Here is a 17497-nt window from a genome sequence, read left to right on the forward strand (position 1 = left end):
CATACAGTTCTAGCTGGCAGAATAGTATCATTTTACCCGTTGAAGAAATATACAGTGGCAATACTAACACAATTTTGTAATGAAGCAAGAATTTCCAATACTGTTTTTTTTTTTTACAAAATACAAACTAAAACAAAAAAATACACTGAAAGAAAAACAAATACACAACTGTACTCAGGTATTTGGGTTGAATGCTTAGGAAGATACATAAAACCTCAAAGTGTTTGAGTATCCTGTTCCCATTTCAATGTTGTTCATTCGTCTGCTAAGACCTAAACTGAATACATTTTAAATATTAATTTCTTATTGTTGGACTCATATTTTGCTCTATATAGTGTAAACGCCAGATTTTTGGTAATTTTTATTATCCTTTCATGACCTTGTCTTTCATCTCTTCATTGTACTCCTTAAGTCCTCCTGTAATTTGTGGAAATGTGTATTGTTGATAAGGTATTTTGAGTGTATTCTATTTCTAATATTACACTTTTATTTAAAAACAAACAGTAATTTAGTTGATGGCATTAATAAGGAGTCAAACTTATCAGATAGTATCAATAAACACTCCAGTGAACGACATTTGACATATTTTAAAATAGGTTATAAAGCACTACAGTTGGCCTGGGTTCAGACTAGATATGTTTTAGTCTGTGGCTGCCTTTTAAATTTTAATATCTGTACACAAAAAAAAATGGAAATAAATACTGCCCCATGTAGCCGCACAAGTTTCATCCATTAATTTCAAACTGCCATAGGTTACTTAAAATAAAACATCTGGGTTATAATACCCATAATAAAGGTATTCCCAGCGTTTCCTTTTAATAATTTTTGTTTTGGCATCACATTTTGCTCTAAAAATGTCAGACTTTGTTTTCAGAATGAAGCTTTATTTAAACAAAACTTTTTAACAGCATCTTCCTAATGACTGGAAGGTTACATACAACTACTTTTCAATACCAAAAGCACAAAAAAAAATCACGTCTAGTGGGAAGGAATGGGAAAACAGTAGATGGTTTAATATAAATAATACTATCACTGAAGAATTAATTAAGACTATAATTATTTTAGTCTGATATTTTTATTTGAATTCATCGATGTTGCCGCTCAGTATTAGCAAACAAATGGACACGACCGATATGAAACAGTGCCTCTTTATTCTTTTTCCGCACTCACTTGAAAATGCATATTTACATGGCATGCCACATCAATACAAGAACTTACTATTGACACAATCGATAACATGGAGAATCTGCTCTGGGAGTTCACAGCAGGGGAGCGCGGGGAGAGTTAGTGCCATGAACAACCAAACAAGATAAGAGAAATGAAGCTTCACCTTTATAACCAGGCTAAAGAAAAATAGTTCCTCTGTAAATCTAGTTTTGAAGACCTAAAAAGTGTCCGAGCTCACGTGTTTTCCCAACAGTTCATCTTCTTCAGCGCGGATGTGGTCGAATCGGACTATAATCATCTACGCTGCAAACCCCTCCCCTCCGAGACTTGTTCCCACTCCAGGATGGACCGCGGGGGTTGGGGGGACTGCAGATGATTGTACATTTATGGCAGGTAAAAGTTATACAACGTTGTCTGACTGCTGGAGAGGGCAAGCTTGACCACTCCATCAGTTGTCCAGTAAACAAAAAAATAAACACAACAACCCAAAGTCTTCTAAGATAGTGTCCTTATCCAAGGTAATAATCCGAATGTGCTGCCTTTATGAGAGTGGGAGGATAAAAAAAAAGAGGTTAAATAAAAAGCCAAAGAAATAATAATAAAAAAAATAAAATAAAAACAACTCCTCGGTACACCAGCTGGTTTGGAGCCAATGCAAGAACAACAGTTATTTCTTCCGACAGTGATCCTTGTTGCATTTGTTCCATCAGTAATTCCTCTGTTTGGACGAACACACGCTCTCCTGGACTCACTCATTCTCACACACACACACACACACACACACACACACACACACCCACACACGCACACACACACACACACACCCTCTCTCTCCGTCTCTCGCTCACTCAAACACACACGTACGCTTTCTCAGAAAAACCTATAGCACATGCAATGTGGTTTTCGGCGCGAGGGGCTGCCCCGTCAGATCAGGCCCCTCCTCTTCTTGTAGTCCTCCAGGTTGAGGGAGCGGCGAGGAGCACCGTCCTTCACCGGCAGCGCGTTGGAGCTCACAGAGAGAGATTTCGCTTCTGCAGGAAGACAGGACAGCGCGTCGGCTTACGGGCTAGTGGTTTTGCAAAAGAACTCTTCCGAGTTCGACCACGAACGATCTCGTGTTTATTGGGAGTTTTGGTGAAAGACTTGAGACGCCGACGGAGCTTCGGCTTCCACCTGTATACCAACTCCAGCTGCAGCCAAAGATCAGTTTGGCAAATCGATTAATCTGTCGATGTTTCTGATGATTAATCAACTAATCGGATAAACAAAGTGAAACTTTATAGTGATTTTCCATTTAATCTCAAGTCTTTTCTTTACAATATTAGACATGCATTAAAAGATGCAAGTAAAGAAAATAATCTAGTCCTTTTCTTTATTAACATTTTATTCCCTAAGCTGCAATAACAGTTGATGCATCTGCAGCTAACAAAAAACATAATTCTAACTAAACTCTAAAGCTCAATCTTTTCAGTGTTGGGCTAATCTGTTGATTATTTTCTGGATTAACAGATTAATAATTGAATAGCAAAAGGTGCTTAATAGGGCCCATGCCACTTGAAGAGGTCTGTGTAGAACATATTTATAGTCAAAGGGTTTTTGTTTGTCTGAAATGCAAAATATATATCTATTTTTTGTACAGTTCTAGCTTAATTACACCCGAGTGTTTTGCTCTTTCAGCAAATGGCCTTTTTTAAAAAATTTTTTAGATTAGTTGCTTCAGTTAGAGACTAATCAATTACTAAATTAGTTGACAATTATTTCAATCATGATTAATCACAACTAATCTGATTAATCATTTCAGCCAACCCTAAGCTCACAGCCAGAACTGCAATGGATTGGTTCAGACTGAAGTATATTTATGTGTTGGAATGGTCCAGTCAAAGTCCTGACGGTACTACAATTAAGAATCTGTGTCAAGACTTTAAAAGGAGAATAATGTTTGTGTCAAGACACGAAAAGCTGGTAGAGACATTCACCCAAAAGACTAACTGGGGGTTTTACAAAGCGGACTGCTACTCTTTAAACCGAGCGCCTAAAATCAGGATAAAAATACAATCTGAATCAGAAACCGTCTCACCTGCATTGGGGACCTGCAGGTCAATCTTAACATCAAAATCGTGAACTTTAAACAAGTCTTCTGAGAGGTCAGTGGTTGGTTTGGGGACATCTTTGTCTTTAGGGTTTGCTGGGCCCTGCAGCAAAAATGAGCAAAGATAAAGATGGAGGTCAAGGTTAAGATGTTTGGCTCAGCTTGGCAGGTTCTGATGGCTTCCTACTTATTATTATCACATGACTGGAACATCATAAGAATTCTCCAAACAACAACAAAAAAAGGGATGTTGTGTTTTGAAAACAAAAACAACAAAAAAAAAATTGCTAATCAGTTGAATTCCTTTTGGATTAAAGGATAAAACCGTGGAACAATTCCCACGTAAAGTCATCAAACTTAAAATGTAATCAAGTTTCCTCAAGTGAAAAAAGAAATCATTTCTAGTTTTCCTTACCACTTTGTTCTTCTCTGTGCTACCGGGATCCATACCTCCCGACCCTGAGCCATACTTTTGGTTCAGGTGAGCAAGAATAGCTGCATGGACCGACGGATCCCTGGCCTGAAGGAGCAAAGGAAGGAAAAGAAAAAAAAAAAAGTCAGTTCCAGAAATTAAATAGAAGCAAAAAGCTTGTTTTAAAGATAAGCTGTACGTCTTTGGGTGTTAGCTACTCCAGCAGATAGCCTAACTAATCAACCAGGAAAGATTAGCTTGTTGTATTACCATTGGTCATTTATATATATATATATAAAAAAGGACAGAACAGCAAAATCTTATGAGTATCATCAAAACATTGCAGCTCTAACTTGAAGAGAAAAAAACCCCCCCATCATTTTTATTAGTCAGATTAAGGGGCTTAGATAGAAATACGAGGTGAAATATCAGAGACAGCGAGTTCTATTACAGAAATCGTACATTTGACACCATGGTGGGTTTGCACTGCCTTCGAGTGAAAGGGTCCATTTGTTGGTTTTTGGAATTCTGCCCCTCAGCCTGAAAGAAAGAAAATAAGGAATTAAACTTTAATAGTTGAAACATATTTTCTCCTGGACCATGTAAAATGCTTCAAACATTCGGTACAGCAGCATTAAGCACTAAAGCAGTGGTTCCCAAAGATTTTCTTCTAGGGCCCCCCCCCATTGGTTTACAGTAAAATCCCCCCCCCCCCCCCAAAAAAAAAAAAATAATAATAATAACTGGGAACACACATCGTTCAACCAGACAGAAACCTAAACACATATTTTGTTTTCAAACTCCACTGAAGTTTATTTCACACTTCAGTTTGCAACAAAACAAACTACAAACCGTCTTTACAGTGAAACACTTTGGTGTAACTTTAGTTTTTTTTTTGCCACACACGTTGGGAACCACTGCACTACAGCAGCTTTTGCTTTGTTTTCTTCTTTATCATCCACTGGGCTCTTAATGTCAATTTTTACATTATACCTTAGATTTAGTGCTTAATGCTGATAAGATTACTATAGCTGGGGACTTTAACATTCATGAAACCCTAAAATGTAGAATTTAATCGGTTTCTCAGTCCTACCCGTTCTTACTGTCATACTTTAGACCTCATGCTGACAAAACGGCACAGAGTATAAAGAAACAACAATAATTCCTCATAACCCTGTGCTATGTGACCATTTTCTAACAACCTTTGAGTTTATTTTGGCTGAGTATTCCAAACCTGAGAAAAAACTTCGTAGATATTTGTCTGCAAAAACTTTAAAAGACTCTGTCCCATCAGTGGAGGAAACCGCAATAAAAGCTGGATGCTTACCACAAGTGCTTTCTCAGACTCAACGATGTTCCAGCTTCTGTTCCTCTGGTTAATGTAGCTGGAGGACAGAAAACAGGTCAGCTTGTAACGTGGACTGGATATTTGTCACCTTTGGCTTAATAAGACTTAAGTTTTCTGTTGCTTTCACTTAAAAGAGACATCCAACGACAGAACATATGCCAAGTAAGGTGGGCTGTTTAGTGTTTAATAAGACAATCTTGGAAATCTTTGTTAACTTTTTTTCTGTCACATTTTAATTAATTGTACTTTCACCTGATAGCTGAAATGTTCTTGGTCCTCTGTCTGTCAAGTGCTTCAGCTCTCTCCTCAAGCTCATTCAGCTCATCCTGGATAGTTTTTACTTTCTCGCCGTCACCATTTTCTTCTGCCATAGCCTTCAGTTAAAAGAAAGAAGAAGAAAAAAAAAACAGGTCAAAGGTAACTGTGTCGATAATTAGAATTAAAAGTTGCACATGATTTTATCTAATTTTGCTCCACCTTGTCTTTCAGTAGCTGTGTTTTCTTCATGGCATAATTAGGTGGTGCTTTCCGGAACCTGTCCTTCTCCTTGACGATCTGTGGAGAGAAAAGCGAAGGTGGGTGTTTCAGTCCGCTGCAGGAGACGCCAAACGAAGGTCCGCCGGCGCCGGTGAAAACTGACTCACATCCTCAATGTCTTTATCGTTGAACTTGTAATTCATAGCTTCTTTGATTGACTGTTCCTTCTTGGTGATTTCATCAAGAGTTGGCACCTGCATCCCAGCGACAATCATCTGCAAGACAAAAAAAAACTCTCATTTCCTTCATCCATTTACACAAATTAGCGCGTTTAATTTTCCAAAAGCGCTTACCGCCTCCTTCCATTTCATGAATTCACTTTCTGTGAACTCTTGATTTGATACAAACTCAAGTCTGAAAACCCGCGTGTCGGCCCCGTGCCTAGAGGAGATAAAGCACGATAACAGAACAACAAGGTTTATCAAACGTCCCAAATGAAATGCCTCGCAGAAATATTCCTATCCTCCTATAGCTGCACATGTGTATACCATTACAGCCACAAACCTCAGTGGATTTTATTGTGATTTTGTTTATTCTACATTAAATTGGCAGGCAAATGGGAGCAAAGGTTAAAAATATGAACACAAAAAATAGGAATAAGAGACTGTACAGTAAGTACAAGTAGCAAAGTTTACAGAGTAAGAATAAACACCTAATGGAAAACAGCAAAATCTGATTAAAAGAAATGTGCACCCGAGTAGGACGGCTTAAAAAAATGAACCAAATGTACATGAATATTTGTGCATAAAATTGCACAATTGTGCACTGGAAAAATATAGGTTAGCAAGTTTCAATTTATAATTATTTTTTTACAAATGAAACTATAAAAATGTGGTAACGCAGAGGGAGCTGCACAGACTTAAAATGACAATTCAATGATGAACCACAAACCATAAATGTGGATTAGAAGAAACCGATTGCTGAAATGAAGACATGAGAACTCCTGTTTTGCAATTTACAGCAGGAATCCCTGAACACAAATACACGTTAAACTTTTAAGTTTTGTGTATGTAAAATGTTTGGACATCATTCAGTTCACTTGGGTTTGTCTGCAAAAACAAACCCAAGTGTTTGTTTTTGCAAACACTTGGGTTTGTAACATAATCAAATCTGAAAGAACGTCATCAGTATGAAGCCTTTTGCAAACTGCTGCTTTTTTAAAAAAAAATTTTTTTTTATATCTTCCAACATTTTTTTTACCTCAACTGTAATCCCTTGTTTGTCCGCGTTGATCCAAGTTGATAAACTTTTGTCGTTTCTACTACGGCCACGATTTCAGCAACCTTTAGACATTCAGAGAGGACAGAATGCACATAAAACAAAAAAATCTTTGCTTCAGAAAAAGAACTTTGAATTAAAAATAAAGCTGCACATTGGTGTCCAGTGGCAGAGCGACCAAAGCGACCAGCTCACCCTGTAGACCGGTTTGCTGCTGCTGTTCCCGATCCCTATCCTCACGAAGCAGCCGGTCACCGTCTTCGCAAAGAAGGGCATGTGGCACCAGCGCTCCAGCTTGTGTCTGGACAATCGGACCCGGTTGAGCTCCTCGGGAAGGGAGACGGGCTGCGACTTCGGCGGCGTCTCCTCTTTCCTGGTGGACGGGAGAACAAGTTTGAGAATCCGTGCGATAGGCGCCGAGGGACGAGCGTCTCGCTCCGGAAACACTCACTCGTCTTCGTCGAAAGACGACGAGCGTGAGCTCCGGTCGCTTTTGACCGACGATTTGTCGTCGTCGTCCTCCTCCTCCTCTTCGTCGTCGGAGTAGACCTCGCTCGTCTTGAGGGGCTCTCGTTTAGCCAGCAGTTCAGCTGCGGAGGCGGTGGCCGTTAGTCGCATCGTTTGTCATTTATCGTGATACATTTCTTACCGTGATCAGAATTTTAATGCATCATAATACAATTTACCCCAATTCATGTTTAAAACTTTCCGTATTGTTGGGATTGTCATTTCCTGCACTGCTTGCTCAATGAGAGCATCAATAAATATCACTAAATGTCAATAACTTTGAAAAACAAAATGGTTAAATCACATTTTTTAATTGTCCTAAAAAAGTGCATTACACATTGGTATGTTTTTCAAGAGCATTTGCGTTTGTGTCATAGAGTAACAGCAACAGGGTTACCTAAAAAAATTAGTAATAAATAGTTTCTTATGGTCATTTGTATTGTTATCACAACAACACCACAAAATATTATGATTAAAAAAAATATTCAGTTCACATCGCCCAGACCCGGTAACGAGGTCCGAATTTAAAAAATGGGAAGTCCTCAGATCAAACTCACCCGTTTTGTTTTTCTTCTTCTCACGTTCGGCTTTCAGTTCCTCCATGGCTTGGGACTTCTTGTCCAGTTTTTCGTCACGTTTGGATCGTCTTTCCTTGTTATGTGACATGGACACCTGGACAGGAGCGTAAACACAAATAATAATAATAATAATAAAAAAAAAACGATGTTGGTACAATTTCCCCCCCCAATTAGTTTCAGTAAAACAAACAAAAGAGGATCGTGCGCTACTTAGTTTCAGCATCACCCATAAAAGTAGAACCTCAAGGAGGTCTGTTGGTTATTATTAATCTGGACCCACCACCTGAGTGTCTTGAACCTGAGATTGTTTCCGTTTTTCTTGCTCTTCCTCCTGCTTCTTTTTCTTCTCCTCTTTCTCCTTCTTCTTCGCCGTCTTCAGCTTCTTCTTAATTTCGAACCTTTTGAAACAAAGAATCAGCGGAAAATCTGAACATTTTGAACGGCGACACGGAAATGCTCCCCGCGCCTCGCTTCGTGTTTCGATGCAGGATCACCGACCGTCTCCGCAGCACCTCTCTCTTCTCGATCCTGTTGAACAGCTCCTGCTCCCTCTCCTTCTCGGTCATCTGCTCCAGGCGCGCCCGGTCCTCGGCGTCGCCCATCAAGTCGTCGTCGTAACCGTCTTTGAACACCTCGTCTTCGGAGGAGTCCGAGTCGGAGCTGGAGGACGAGCTGTTGCTTTCTGTATCTGAAACCTCGCCTGCAAGAAAAGGAGAAAGGGAGAACGTGTTATCAAGCCGTTATTCTGACTTTTTGGTTTAGCCTGAAGGGGAAAAAATGAAATAAAAATACACATAGCACCTCAGTTCGTTCAGATTTAATGAATGAATCCTATGACTTTGTACTGTGTGATGGGTTTTTTTGTTTTTTTTTTTCCCCCTCCAGGGTGTCTTTTGTGGGCTCTAGTGTCCCTTATATGACAGTAGGCTGACAGGAAAGGGGAAGAGAGAGGGGGGAAGACATGCGGCAAACGTCTCCAGGTCATTTGGAGACCTGGAGGCACGCGACCGCCGCATCGAGGACTGAAGGCCTCCAAATGTGGGTCGCGCTATCCCCGACGCCACCACAGCACGCCCACCTGTGTGATGTTTCATGTCGTAAAATCGCTGAGTGTCGAAATGACCCAGAGTTGGTCTCAATCAGCCCTTTTTGTCTGAAGGACAACTTTGTTTACAGGGACTTCATAAATAACTGTTATGTGTTGATTCTGTTGTTTTATTTATTTTGGATTTTTTAAATATCTTCCAGTTTCAGTGTTAAATGTTTATTAGAAGTTCAAGTTTAAGGATCTTTGAGAATGTTTTTTTTTTGCGTTATTATGCTATTACCGTCATATTACTAGAAAATGGTCTCAAAACAACAATATTACCATTTATCGCAATAACTTCTGGGACAATTTATCGTTTGTTACCATGACGTTCCCATTTGCAGGTTCTTGGTAATGCAGGAACTTTGTTTCTGAGTTAAAATCATTGCTGTATTTAAGCAAAGTAGAGAAAATGTACTTTGCTGTTTGTTTTTGTATCGTTTTTAAATAAGATATTATATCGTTATTCTATGCAATAACGTTTATATCGTTATATAGATGATGTTGTATCGTTTTTCATAAGAAATCAAAGGCAGCAAAGTGACCAAATCTCAAAGCGTAGCATCTCTCGTCTGAATTTCATTCTGTTTTACGAGAGTCGATGCGACGGTGCTTCGCGCCGCCAGGGATAAAGGAGGTGAAACAGTGAGTCATGTAATCCCAGCCACCTGAAATACCAGGGTGATATGTAATCTGGAGTTCATTAGAAATGTTCGGTGTTTTCTTAAAACCTCCATTCTTTCTGTGTGGGCGAATTTTCAAAAATGCGGAGTCCTACCCTCCTCGGGAGCGGAGCTGTCCGCCGAGCTGTCTCCATCGGAGCTGCCGGACGCCGTGGCCTTGTTGACCTTCTTTTTAGTGGCGCTCTTCTTTTCAGAGCCTTTCCCCGGTTTAACCTTCTTTTTGCCCTTGGTGCCGCCCACGGTCCACTAAGACGCAGAAGAAGAGAAAAGCAAGTCTCACTTAAAGGTGTTTCATATTTTCACGGCTGGAAACGAGCGGGTTCTGGTCCATTCCGTGGGGTCCGGTTGCCTGACCTCATCGTCGCTGTCGGACGTCTCGGAGTCTGTGGAGGCTGCTGGTTTGTTCACAGGCTCTTCCTGCTCGCCTGAGTCCACCCTCTTCCTCTTCGCCAAGGACAACAACTCCTGAAGGGAAAACGCAGAGGACAGCTGCTCATGTTGTACACAAGAACCTGATGCGGTTTAAAAAAAATAAATAAATAAATACAAACAGGAGTGAGAGCAGGATGGTGAAAGCAGTAAAAATATCTGTCATTAATGAATACTGGAAAATACGCAAGCTTAACAGAACACAATTTATAATACGCTTGTCTTTATTAAATCTTGAGTCATAACATTTCAAGAACCTCTTCTAAAATTGCAATTTAATTCAACAATTAGCTAAAAGAACAAAGTTACACAATAGAGTTGAAGCGATTAATTGGATGAATCAACTACTGAAATAATCGTCGACTAATTTCGTAACTGAATAATCGTTAACTACGTAGAGTGTGCAGTCTCAAAATAGGTCATTTGCTTAATACACGACATATGCAAAGCAATAATTAAGAAAAATGTGTACAAAAAGACGCATGCATTTAAGATTTAAAAAAGGTTTTTGTGTGTAGATATTTTCTATACACAACTCCTCAAGCGGCACTTTTAGCTTCACCTGGTTCAAAATCAATTTTTTAAAAATCCTATTATTCATCAAAAAAAAAAAAAAAAATGAACAGATTATTCCCACACTGTGTTAATGTTAAGCAGGAAGAGCTGAGCTTTTCACATGTGGATGTTAGAAATTATTGTTTTTATCTGCAGATTCATCCTTTGCTACAGAAGATTAAGAGTTGGCTAAATGAATTAACGCTGTTATTGAATTCATAGAATAAATCAATAACAGCAATAATTCCATTTCTTCATTTTCAAACAGAACTGAATTATTTTATTTCTAATATTGAATTAAAAAAGGCTTGAATAAAAAAAATCTGCAGCATTAATCGTCATCGTCGTTAATCTGATTTCTGTTCAGAATAGATAATTGCAGCAGTAGTTAAATATATGCGCTTTTTTCTGATTTTTTTCCTGTGTTTCTTCAACCAAATCTACAGCAGAAATAACTTCTTAGCGAAATGAGGCCAACTCTACAGCATACTGATGAATGGGAAAGTCATATTGCAATTTCAGCCAAGCGAGTGATGTGAAAAAAAATCCATAAATTTTGAAAAGATGTTCAAGTTAACCTGCAGAGATCAGACCTCTGGTTATGAATGCTACAAGTTGCATTGTGTTCCTGTGTTTGATTTGATGTAAAGCACTTTGAAATGCCCTGCTGTTGAAATGTGCTATACAATTAAATTTGATTTGATTTGATTTGAAGTATGGTTTTTGAAATTCTTACTGTTTTGGCCGTAGAAAATGAGTAAATAGTTTTGACTATGTCAGCTGCGATGCATGCCTATTTTCTTCTTTTTTTTTTGCCTTCCTCACCTGCGTTTCCATCGCTCTGACCTTTAGCCTTTAGCATTAGGATCAATGTCGGTGTCCAGTGTGAGCATCTGCTGCCATGACGCTCAGTCAACCAGGCCAAATGTTAGGCTGGCAGGTAAAATCTAAGTTCAAAACACCTGGAATATGTCAGCCAACAATTATCGCTCTCTAAACAGTCCTTAGTGATTCGAATGTTGCACAAACCGATATTCCATTTACGATATATTAGCAATAATTGTGCAGCCTCTCTTCACAAGATCTGCCAGAAAACTTTTAACATAAATGAACAATTAGAGTTCTTAAAAGCCAGAGAGGCCAGCATTTAAGTTGAAGAAATTGATTTTTATTTGCATTATAGATAATAGTTTTATCAATTGCATTTTTACTCGTACTGTTTCCGTCTTTTTTTTTTATTATTGTAATAAAAAATTTTTGGGACTTTTATAAGTTTACCATTTTACATGTTATATACTTTTGTCTATCAATTTTTTTTATTAAACATTTTTTCTCATATTTTCCTCATTAAATAATTACTCAGTTCTCCCTACAGTTGTTTGACTTCATTTTTTTCTATTTATTTACTTTCATATTTTCTCAAGGCTTCATATTTGCTTATCCATTTTTTTTAACCACTATAAAGCACTTTGTGTTACACTTTACAAAAAAATTATCATTTATAAAAAGTTTCGCTAATAATGGCTTGATTATTACAAATACGGCAACGTCACTGAAGCCATTTATTTATCGTCGTTTTAGTAGATACACAGTAGCGTTCGGGTGTTTTTATAGAATGAAATGAGTGCAAGAAGCTGAGATTAACTAGTTAATCTGTTAAAATGTTGACTTTCTTTTGGGAGAAAAATGCATGTAGAAATGTGATACCTCTGCTGATCGTACTCTCTACATGAGCAAATGCATCTACTTTAAAGTGAATAAATACATTACAAAAAAGTATTTGCATACAAGTTTTGCACAGTAGAAAGCTTAAAGCTTAATAAACAGGTAGAATGGGTTTGGATGTGACCAACCCTGCATGGTATCACTGTCCACGCACAAATAAATTCTGTTTTTGCTGCCAGTCGCTGTCTATTATTTATAGTTGGCTGCTGACTTGGCTCTATAGACAACAGATAGATCTGTCAAATTGTTTCAGACAGTGTCTGTTGGACAGAATCTAATATGTTATTCATCTGTGCATAGCCAGTTAATGTTTTTAAGCATTCATCTACAACAAAAATCAGACAATTTCATATGAAAGCATGTTTGGTTAACCCGTGAAAGATTTCTACACACAATTAATCATTTTAATTTCAACTTCCATGTTTAACTATAAAAGTTACTATTTTTAAAAAAGGAAACCAAATGTGCCTATTATATGAAGGATGAATATTCTTTATCACTGTGCTCATCTTGAGACTTAAAAAAAATCTCATAAACTGACATTTATTTCAACCACTAAAACAGAGAAGTAGAACCTTTTTGTTGTGTATGGGGTTTTCGTTTTTATGTACATATTTCACGAGAACATCTAACCTTTTCAGAAATTAGCACTTCTTTGTGCACACTGTTTGACAAACTATCATAGATATTGATGTACATTGAGGGGGAAAAGAAATCACAATAAAATTTCAGGTTTCAATGTGCTCTAGATGAATTCATTTTACCCACATGCCTGTTCCTGGTGAAATGTAAGTTATTTGACCAATTCTACCTTTTGTTTTCTATGATAGGAAATGTTGCCAACATTCCTATTCCTGCTGAGTCAGTCATTTAGAAAGAAACTTGGAATGCCAAAAACTGACCGGGCTTTTTACGCGAGTTCTCTGCTTTTTAAAAGGAATGCACACGGTAATTTTAGGAATGTTCAGCATGAACGTACAGCTCTCGGTGCTGTCACGTTCGGCTGCCAGCGCTTGTTTATCAACATCACCGAAATAGAACTTCAGCTCTGAGCCCATGACGTCATTCATAAGATAGGGTTCACGCTAAACCAAACCAAGCTCACCATAACAGATTCAATTTGAACATTTTCCACATTCCTCTCCAGTCTGTAAACACGCAAACACCCCCAGTCGTTCGCGCGCAGACACAGACAGGCAGCCAAAGACTGGAAACCATTAGGAAGGTGTATGGCGCGGTAACATAAAACTGCATGATTACTAGCATTATGCAACCATTACTAAACTGGACAGGCTGATTCCAAGACGCACAAGAGCCCAAAGCACTTTATACTTTATGATATATGGTGTATATACACAGGGGCGAGGTTAACATTATGTTACGCAAAGGGGACAAGTGAGACAGGCCGAGTATCAGCTTGTTCAACCGAGGCCAAACACAGCGTAAGCCATTAGCATCCGCTAGCTTCGTCCCAAATTGTTGACTACTTAGAGAGCCCACCATTGGTGACAATTTAAGGAGAAAAAACGGGACCTACCTGGTCTAAATTGTCATCACTAGCACTGTCTTCAGAGTCAGAGTCAATCACGTTTCGAACTTTCCGCTTCTTAACATTCACCATGATTTGCTACGCGGCTAACCTGCTAGCTGCGTCTGTGTCGTCAAAGCGGTTGAGATTAGCCGCTGATGCTACTTGTCTTCTCGGCTCAAAGGCAGGACGGAGCATGCGCGCACAATGGCTTTACACCAAGAACTTGTATATATTGGAAAGAATTAAGGAAATAACACAAAATGTGCAATTTTACTATATTAATTTCATATTCTGAAAGCTTTAAAAAATATTTTCAATAGAAAAAAAACACACGGACAAAAGGACACTGAGAACAGAGAGGGGAACTAAAGGTTAGTGAATGCGCCAGTCAGGACGGTAATCTAAGTGCAACAAAGCTACGTTCAAGAACTACTAAGGCTGCTGTTACAAAACCATGTGACTTTAACTGTAGTTCTCATTTATTACTCAGGTTGTCGTCGAAAGTATTCTGAATGTAGCTTTCCAGTATCTGCTCAGATGGTGTGTCCTGTGCGGACAGAGCCAACCTTGAATTTATTCGTGACTGTTGCAGCATTCAATACCTGTTTTGAATTGTTTTATTGTATCGTCTGTTCCATCAATGTAGACGGCTTCTGGTTGGACCAATTACAACGCGGATAGAGTAAGCGAAAAAAACATTATCCTTCATACATGACGGGTTAACAATGTGTGAGTGTTCCACGGGAGCAGGTCTAAGGAAATTGTGGCTATTGAGATTGTTCATAATTTAACTATTTATTGAATAATCATTTGATTTCTCTGTGTGGACAAAAACATAAAGTCGTGGTAATTTGATTCAATCTACAACCTAGTGGCATTTTGCGTAAACTTTATGCATTTGTCAGTAAAAACCTCTGACTTGTAAACGTTATTATCCATAGAAGTACATGATTCGGAGGTTTACATTGTTCTGTGTTGTAATGTCAAAAATTCCTATTTTTCAAACACTGGAACTATCAAATAGTAGATGCCGGGAATAATTTAGGATGTTTGTATGAAAGGAACACGAATAAAGCATTAAGAAAGGATGTCACTTGATTCTAGTTTGTACTTTATTACCAACATTGATCTATTCTTCCACATAGTAAGAGCTACTATATTTAATCTCTGGCTTTTATATGCTTCATTTCTGTTTTTACAAACAAAATCTAGATAGAGAGAAGAAAAAGAGTGTTACGTGCAAAGCCACAGAAACTGTGTAAAGTGAAATACAAATCTGTGTTTATTTAATTTGCAATAAGAAATCAATCAATCTTATTTGTATATCACATTTCAGCGACAAGGCAGGTCAAAGTGCTTTACATCATAAAAACAAGAAAATAAAGTTATAAAAATAACAGTCACCAATTGAGAAACCAGCAATAAACATACACAACAATACACATAAAGCAAAGTAAATGTCACTACACAAATGGAAGTCAACATTTTTATTTTTATGCAAGTTAAGCCTCATATAAATAACTAGTTCAGATGAGATGTAGACATGCCAATGTCATGCTAATTGATACTTGCAAAATGCATAAAAATAAGAGCTACTGCATATAAAAACAACTTGCACATGTTTTGGGTTGGTAAAATGTACGACAAATCAGCTTGTCTCGGTTTAATGTATTCCAAATAAAGACATTTATTAAATTCGGCCAGTAATTCTCTGTAACCCCAGCTTACTAGAACCATTTCCTGTCATCCTTCCCAACAGAGACTCATCCAGATGTCCCTTCCTAATATCTCACGCGTCCCTGCGTCCGGGCTCCTGCGCTCCGTCCGTGACCTGCGCTGGCTCCTGCGGTCCATCGCGCCTCTCGCCGTGCCCAGAAGAGCGTTGACCCAGATGGGCTACCGGCGGCCCGGCCAGCCCAGAGAGGACAAGCCCCCGTGGTGGAGGGTCAAGTTTGACCTCTCTAAGGGTTTGAAGGGCATGAAGAGGCACTTCCAGCTGCTGAAGGAGGAGTTCTTCGCCGAATTCGTTGGTCCGATGGGCAAACCCATCATCGAACACATGCTGGAGCAGAACCAGGTGGTGTGGGAGTTCAGGGGCCCCCACAGCCTCCAGGAGTGGACAATTTCCTGCGACCGGGAGATCGGAGGCAAAAGCGAGATTTACCTGAAGATCGGAAAGAACAATGAAACCTGCCTTCTGTACGGGACGCTTTGCTCCGATCCTCCTAAAGACGGGGAGACGCGCTACAGCGGATACTGCACCATGCGCGCCAAGCAACCTCTGGTTGAGTGCTGCGCCTCTTTCAAATTATTTCATCTCTTCTAGGTCCACACGGTGATGAACCACAAGCTGAAACGTTTCCTCTCCCCTAGGCTTCGTTTGACAGGAAGAAGTACCACGACTGGTCTAGCTTCAACACCCTCCACCTGCGTATTCGGGGTGACGGCCGTCCATGGATGATCAACATCATAGCAGAAACCTACTACACTCACCAGAAAGATGACATGTACAGCTACTTCCTGTATACCAGGGGAGGACCCTACTGGCAAGATGTGAAAGTAAGGACAAATAAGGTGTAACATTTGAAGTCAGAGGTGTCCAAGCTTTTTCTTGCCACGAAGGCCAAAATCGTCAATTTGAAAGTACTTCGGGGCCACAAAAATTATTTTAAAGGAGTTATGTGTTTTATAGCATAATCAAGTAACCTTAGCGTTATTACTAAGAGTAACATTAGTAATAACTTTACTGCCAGTTATTAAAATATTGTATCCATCAAATGTAACTTGAAAGACATTTGACTTTGAAATTGAATGCCTTGAATTCAGGCCTCTGTCTCTTTAAGAAACTCCTGCAAAAATGGTTAGAATTGATAATATTACTGCTAATGATCAAAGAAATTATTTTGATACATGTAGGATTGTTTGTTTCACCGTTTGTGAATTAACTTAAAACTGTAGTTTGCATATTTCAATAAAACTGTGGTACTATCAAAAACCAATTTGCTCTTGGTTGATGCAATCTACCAAGTGCCCATTTGGAATTTTACATAAAAGTACTTTGGGAGGATTTCTATGATCTGGGCCAATCGCTGAACCCGGTTTTCCTTTCCAGATCCCGTTCTCCAAGTTCTTCCTGGCTCATCGGGGGAGGGTACAAGATGACCAGCACAGGCTCTGGCTGGATAAGGTAGCTTCAACTTTAAAATGGTAAAAACTACATTTAAAAGAAATATATAAATCTATATAAATTCCTTGTTTTATTTATTTACAGATTAATGCCATTGGATTTACTCTTGGAGACAAAGCAGATGGTCCCTTCCAGCTCGAAATCGATTTCATCGGCGTGTGCAAAGATTACGCACACACTGAGGACTTCGCATACGAGAAGTACAAGAGGAATCCTGAAGTGTGAGAGTTCCCGCAGCGCAGCATTCGAACAGGAGAGATGAGGACTTGTGACAAGACTTTTGACTCGTTTTTTTTTTCTCCATCTGTACATTTAGAACGGTGATCTTAGTAAAATAAATATATAAACTTTTCACACCAGAAAGACCCAGGTTTTCATCCTTTTGTAAGCAGTTTTTAAAATAAACCTTAAATTAATTAACTTGTAGCGCATATCCATCGTCGT

General features: G+C 38.9%; 2 protein-coding genes across 5 annotated transcripts; one reads left to right on the plus strand and one right to left on the minus strand.

Annotated features, from left to right (window-relative positions):
* Positions 1-867: 867 nt before the first annotated feature.
* Positions 868-14010, minus strand: rtf1 (RTF1 homolog, Paf1/RNA polymerase II complex component). Of its 3 annotated transcripts, none has more exons than XM_044142251.1 (18): positions 13873-14010; positions 9981-10091; positions 9722-9872; positions 8355-8556; positions 8155-8254; positions 7836-7950; positions 7223-7361; positions 6967-7144; positions 6754-6836; positions 5847-5934; positions 5661-5768; positions 5494-5571; positions 5269-5390; positions 4996-5053; positions 4131-4208; positions 3672-3776; positions 3245-3359; positions 868-2198 (listed from the first exon to the last, which is right to left on the minus strand). In XM_044142251.1, the coding sequence occupies exons 1-18, from the start codon at positions 13954-13956 to the stop codon at positions 2092-2094; spliced, it is 2022 nt and encodes a 673-aa protein (XP_043998186.1). In that variant the 5' UTR covers positions 13957-14010; the 3' UTR covers positions 868-2091. The 3 variants fall into 3 exon arrangements, with proteins under 3 accessions (XP_043998186.1, XP_043998185.1, XP_043998184.1); XM_044142250.1 differs by having other exon boundaries at positions 8140-8254; XM_044142249.1 differs by having other exon boundaries at positions 8137-8254.
* A 139-nt stretch (positions 14011-14149) lies between these two features.
* ndufaf1 (NADH:ubiquinone oxidoreductase complex assembly factor 1) lies at positions 14150-17433 on the plus strand. Of its 2 annotated transcripts, none has more exons than XM_044142256.1 (5): positions 14150-14237; positions 15626-16150; positions 16240-16425; positions 16979-17053; positions 17138-17433. In XM_044142256.1, exons 2-5 carry the CDS (start codon positions 15638-15640, stop codon positions 17276-17278), a joined length of 915 nt encoding a protein of 304 aa, XP_043998191.1. In that variant the 5' UTR covers positions 14150-14237; positions 15626-15637; the 3' UTR covers positions 17279-17433. The 2 variants fall into 2 exon arrangements, with proteins under 2 accessions (XP_043998191.1, XP_043998190.1); XM_044142255.1 differs by lacking the exon at positions 14150-14237 and adding an exon at positions 14301-14548 and having other exon boundaries at positions 17138-17432.
* Positions 17434-17497: the final 64 nt, after the last annotated feature.

Source organism: Gambusia affinis, linkage group LG16, assembly GCF_019740435.1.
Source record: "Gambusia affinis linkage group LG16, SWU_Gaff_1.0, whole genome shotgun sequence".
NCBI classification, from domain to species: domain Eukaryota; kingdom Metazoa; phylum Chordata; class Actinopteri; order Cyprinodontiformes; family Poeciliidae; genus Gambusia; species Gambusia affinis.

Bases quoted from the DNA above. Each gene is read 5' to 3' on its own strand.
- rtf1 (XM_044142249.1), bottom strand. From the start codon at position 13,956: ATGGTGAATGTTAAGAAGCGGAAAGTTCGAAACGTGATTGACTCTGAC. The intron at 10,092-13,872 runs GTAGGTCCCGTT...TTTTCCCTTCAG, and splicing joins GTGATGACAATTTAGACCAG to GAGTTGTTGTCCTTGGCGAA. The intron at 8,557-9,721 runs GTAGGACTCCGC...CTTTTCTTGCAG, and splicing joins CAGCTCCGCTCCCGAGGAGG to GCGAGGTTTCAGATACAGAA.
- ndufaf1 (XM_044142256.1), top strand. From the start codon at position 15,638: ATGTCCCTTCCTAATATCTCACGCGTCCCTGCGTCCGGGCTCCTGCGC. The intron at 16,151-16,239 runs GTTGAGTGCTGC...CCTCTCCCCTAG, and splicing joins TGCGCGCCAAGCAACCTCTG to GCTTCGTTTGACAGGAAGAA. The intron at 16,426-16,978 runs GTAAGGACAAAT...TTTCCTTTCCAG, and splicing joins CCTACTGGCAAGATGTGAAA to ATCCCGTTCTCCAAGTTCTT.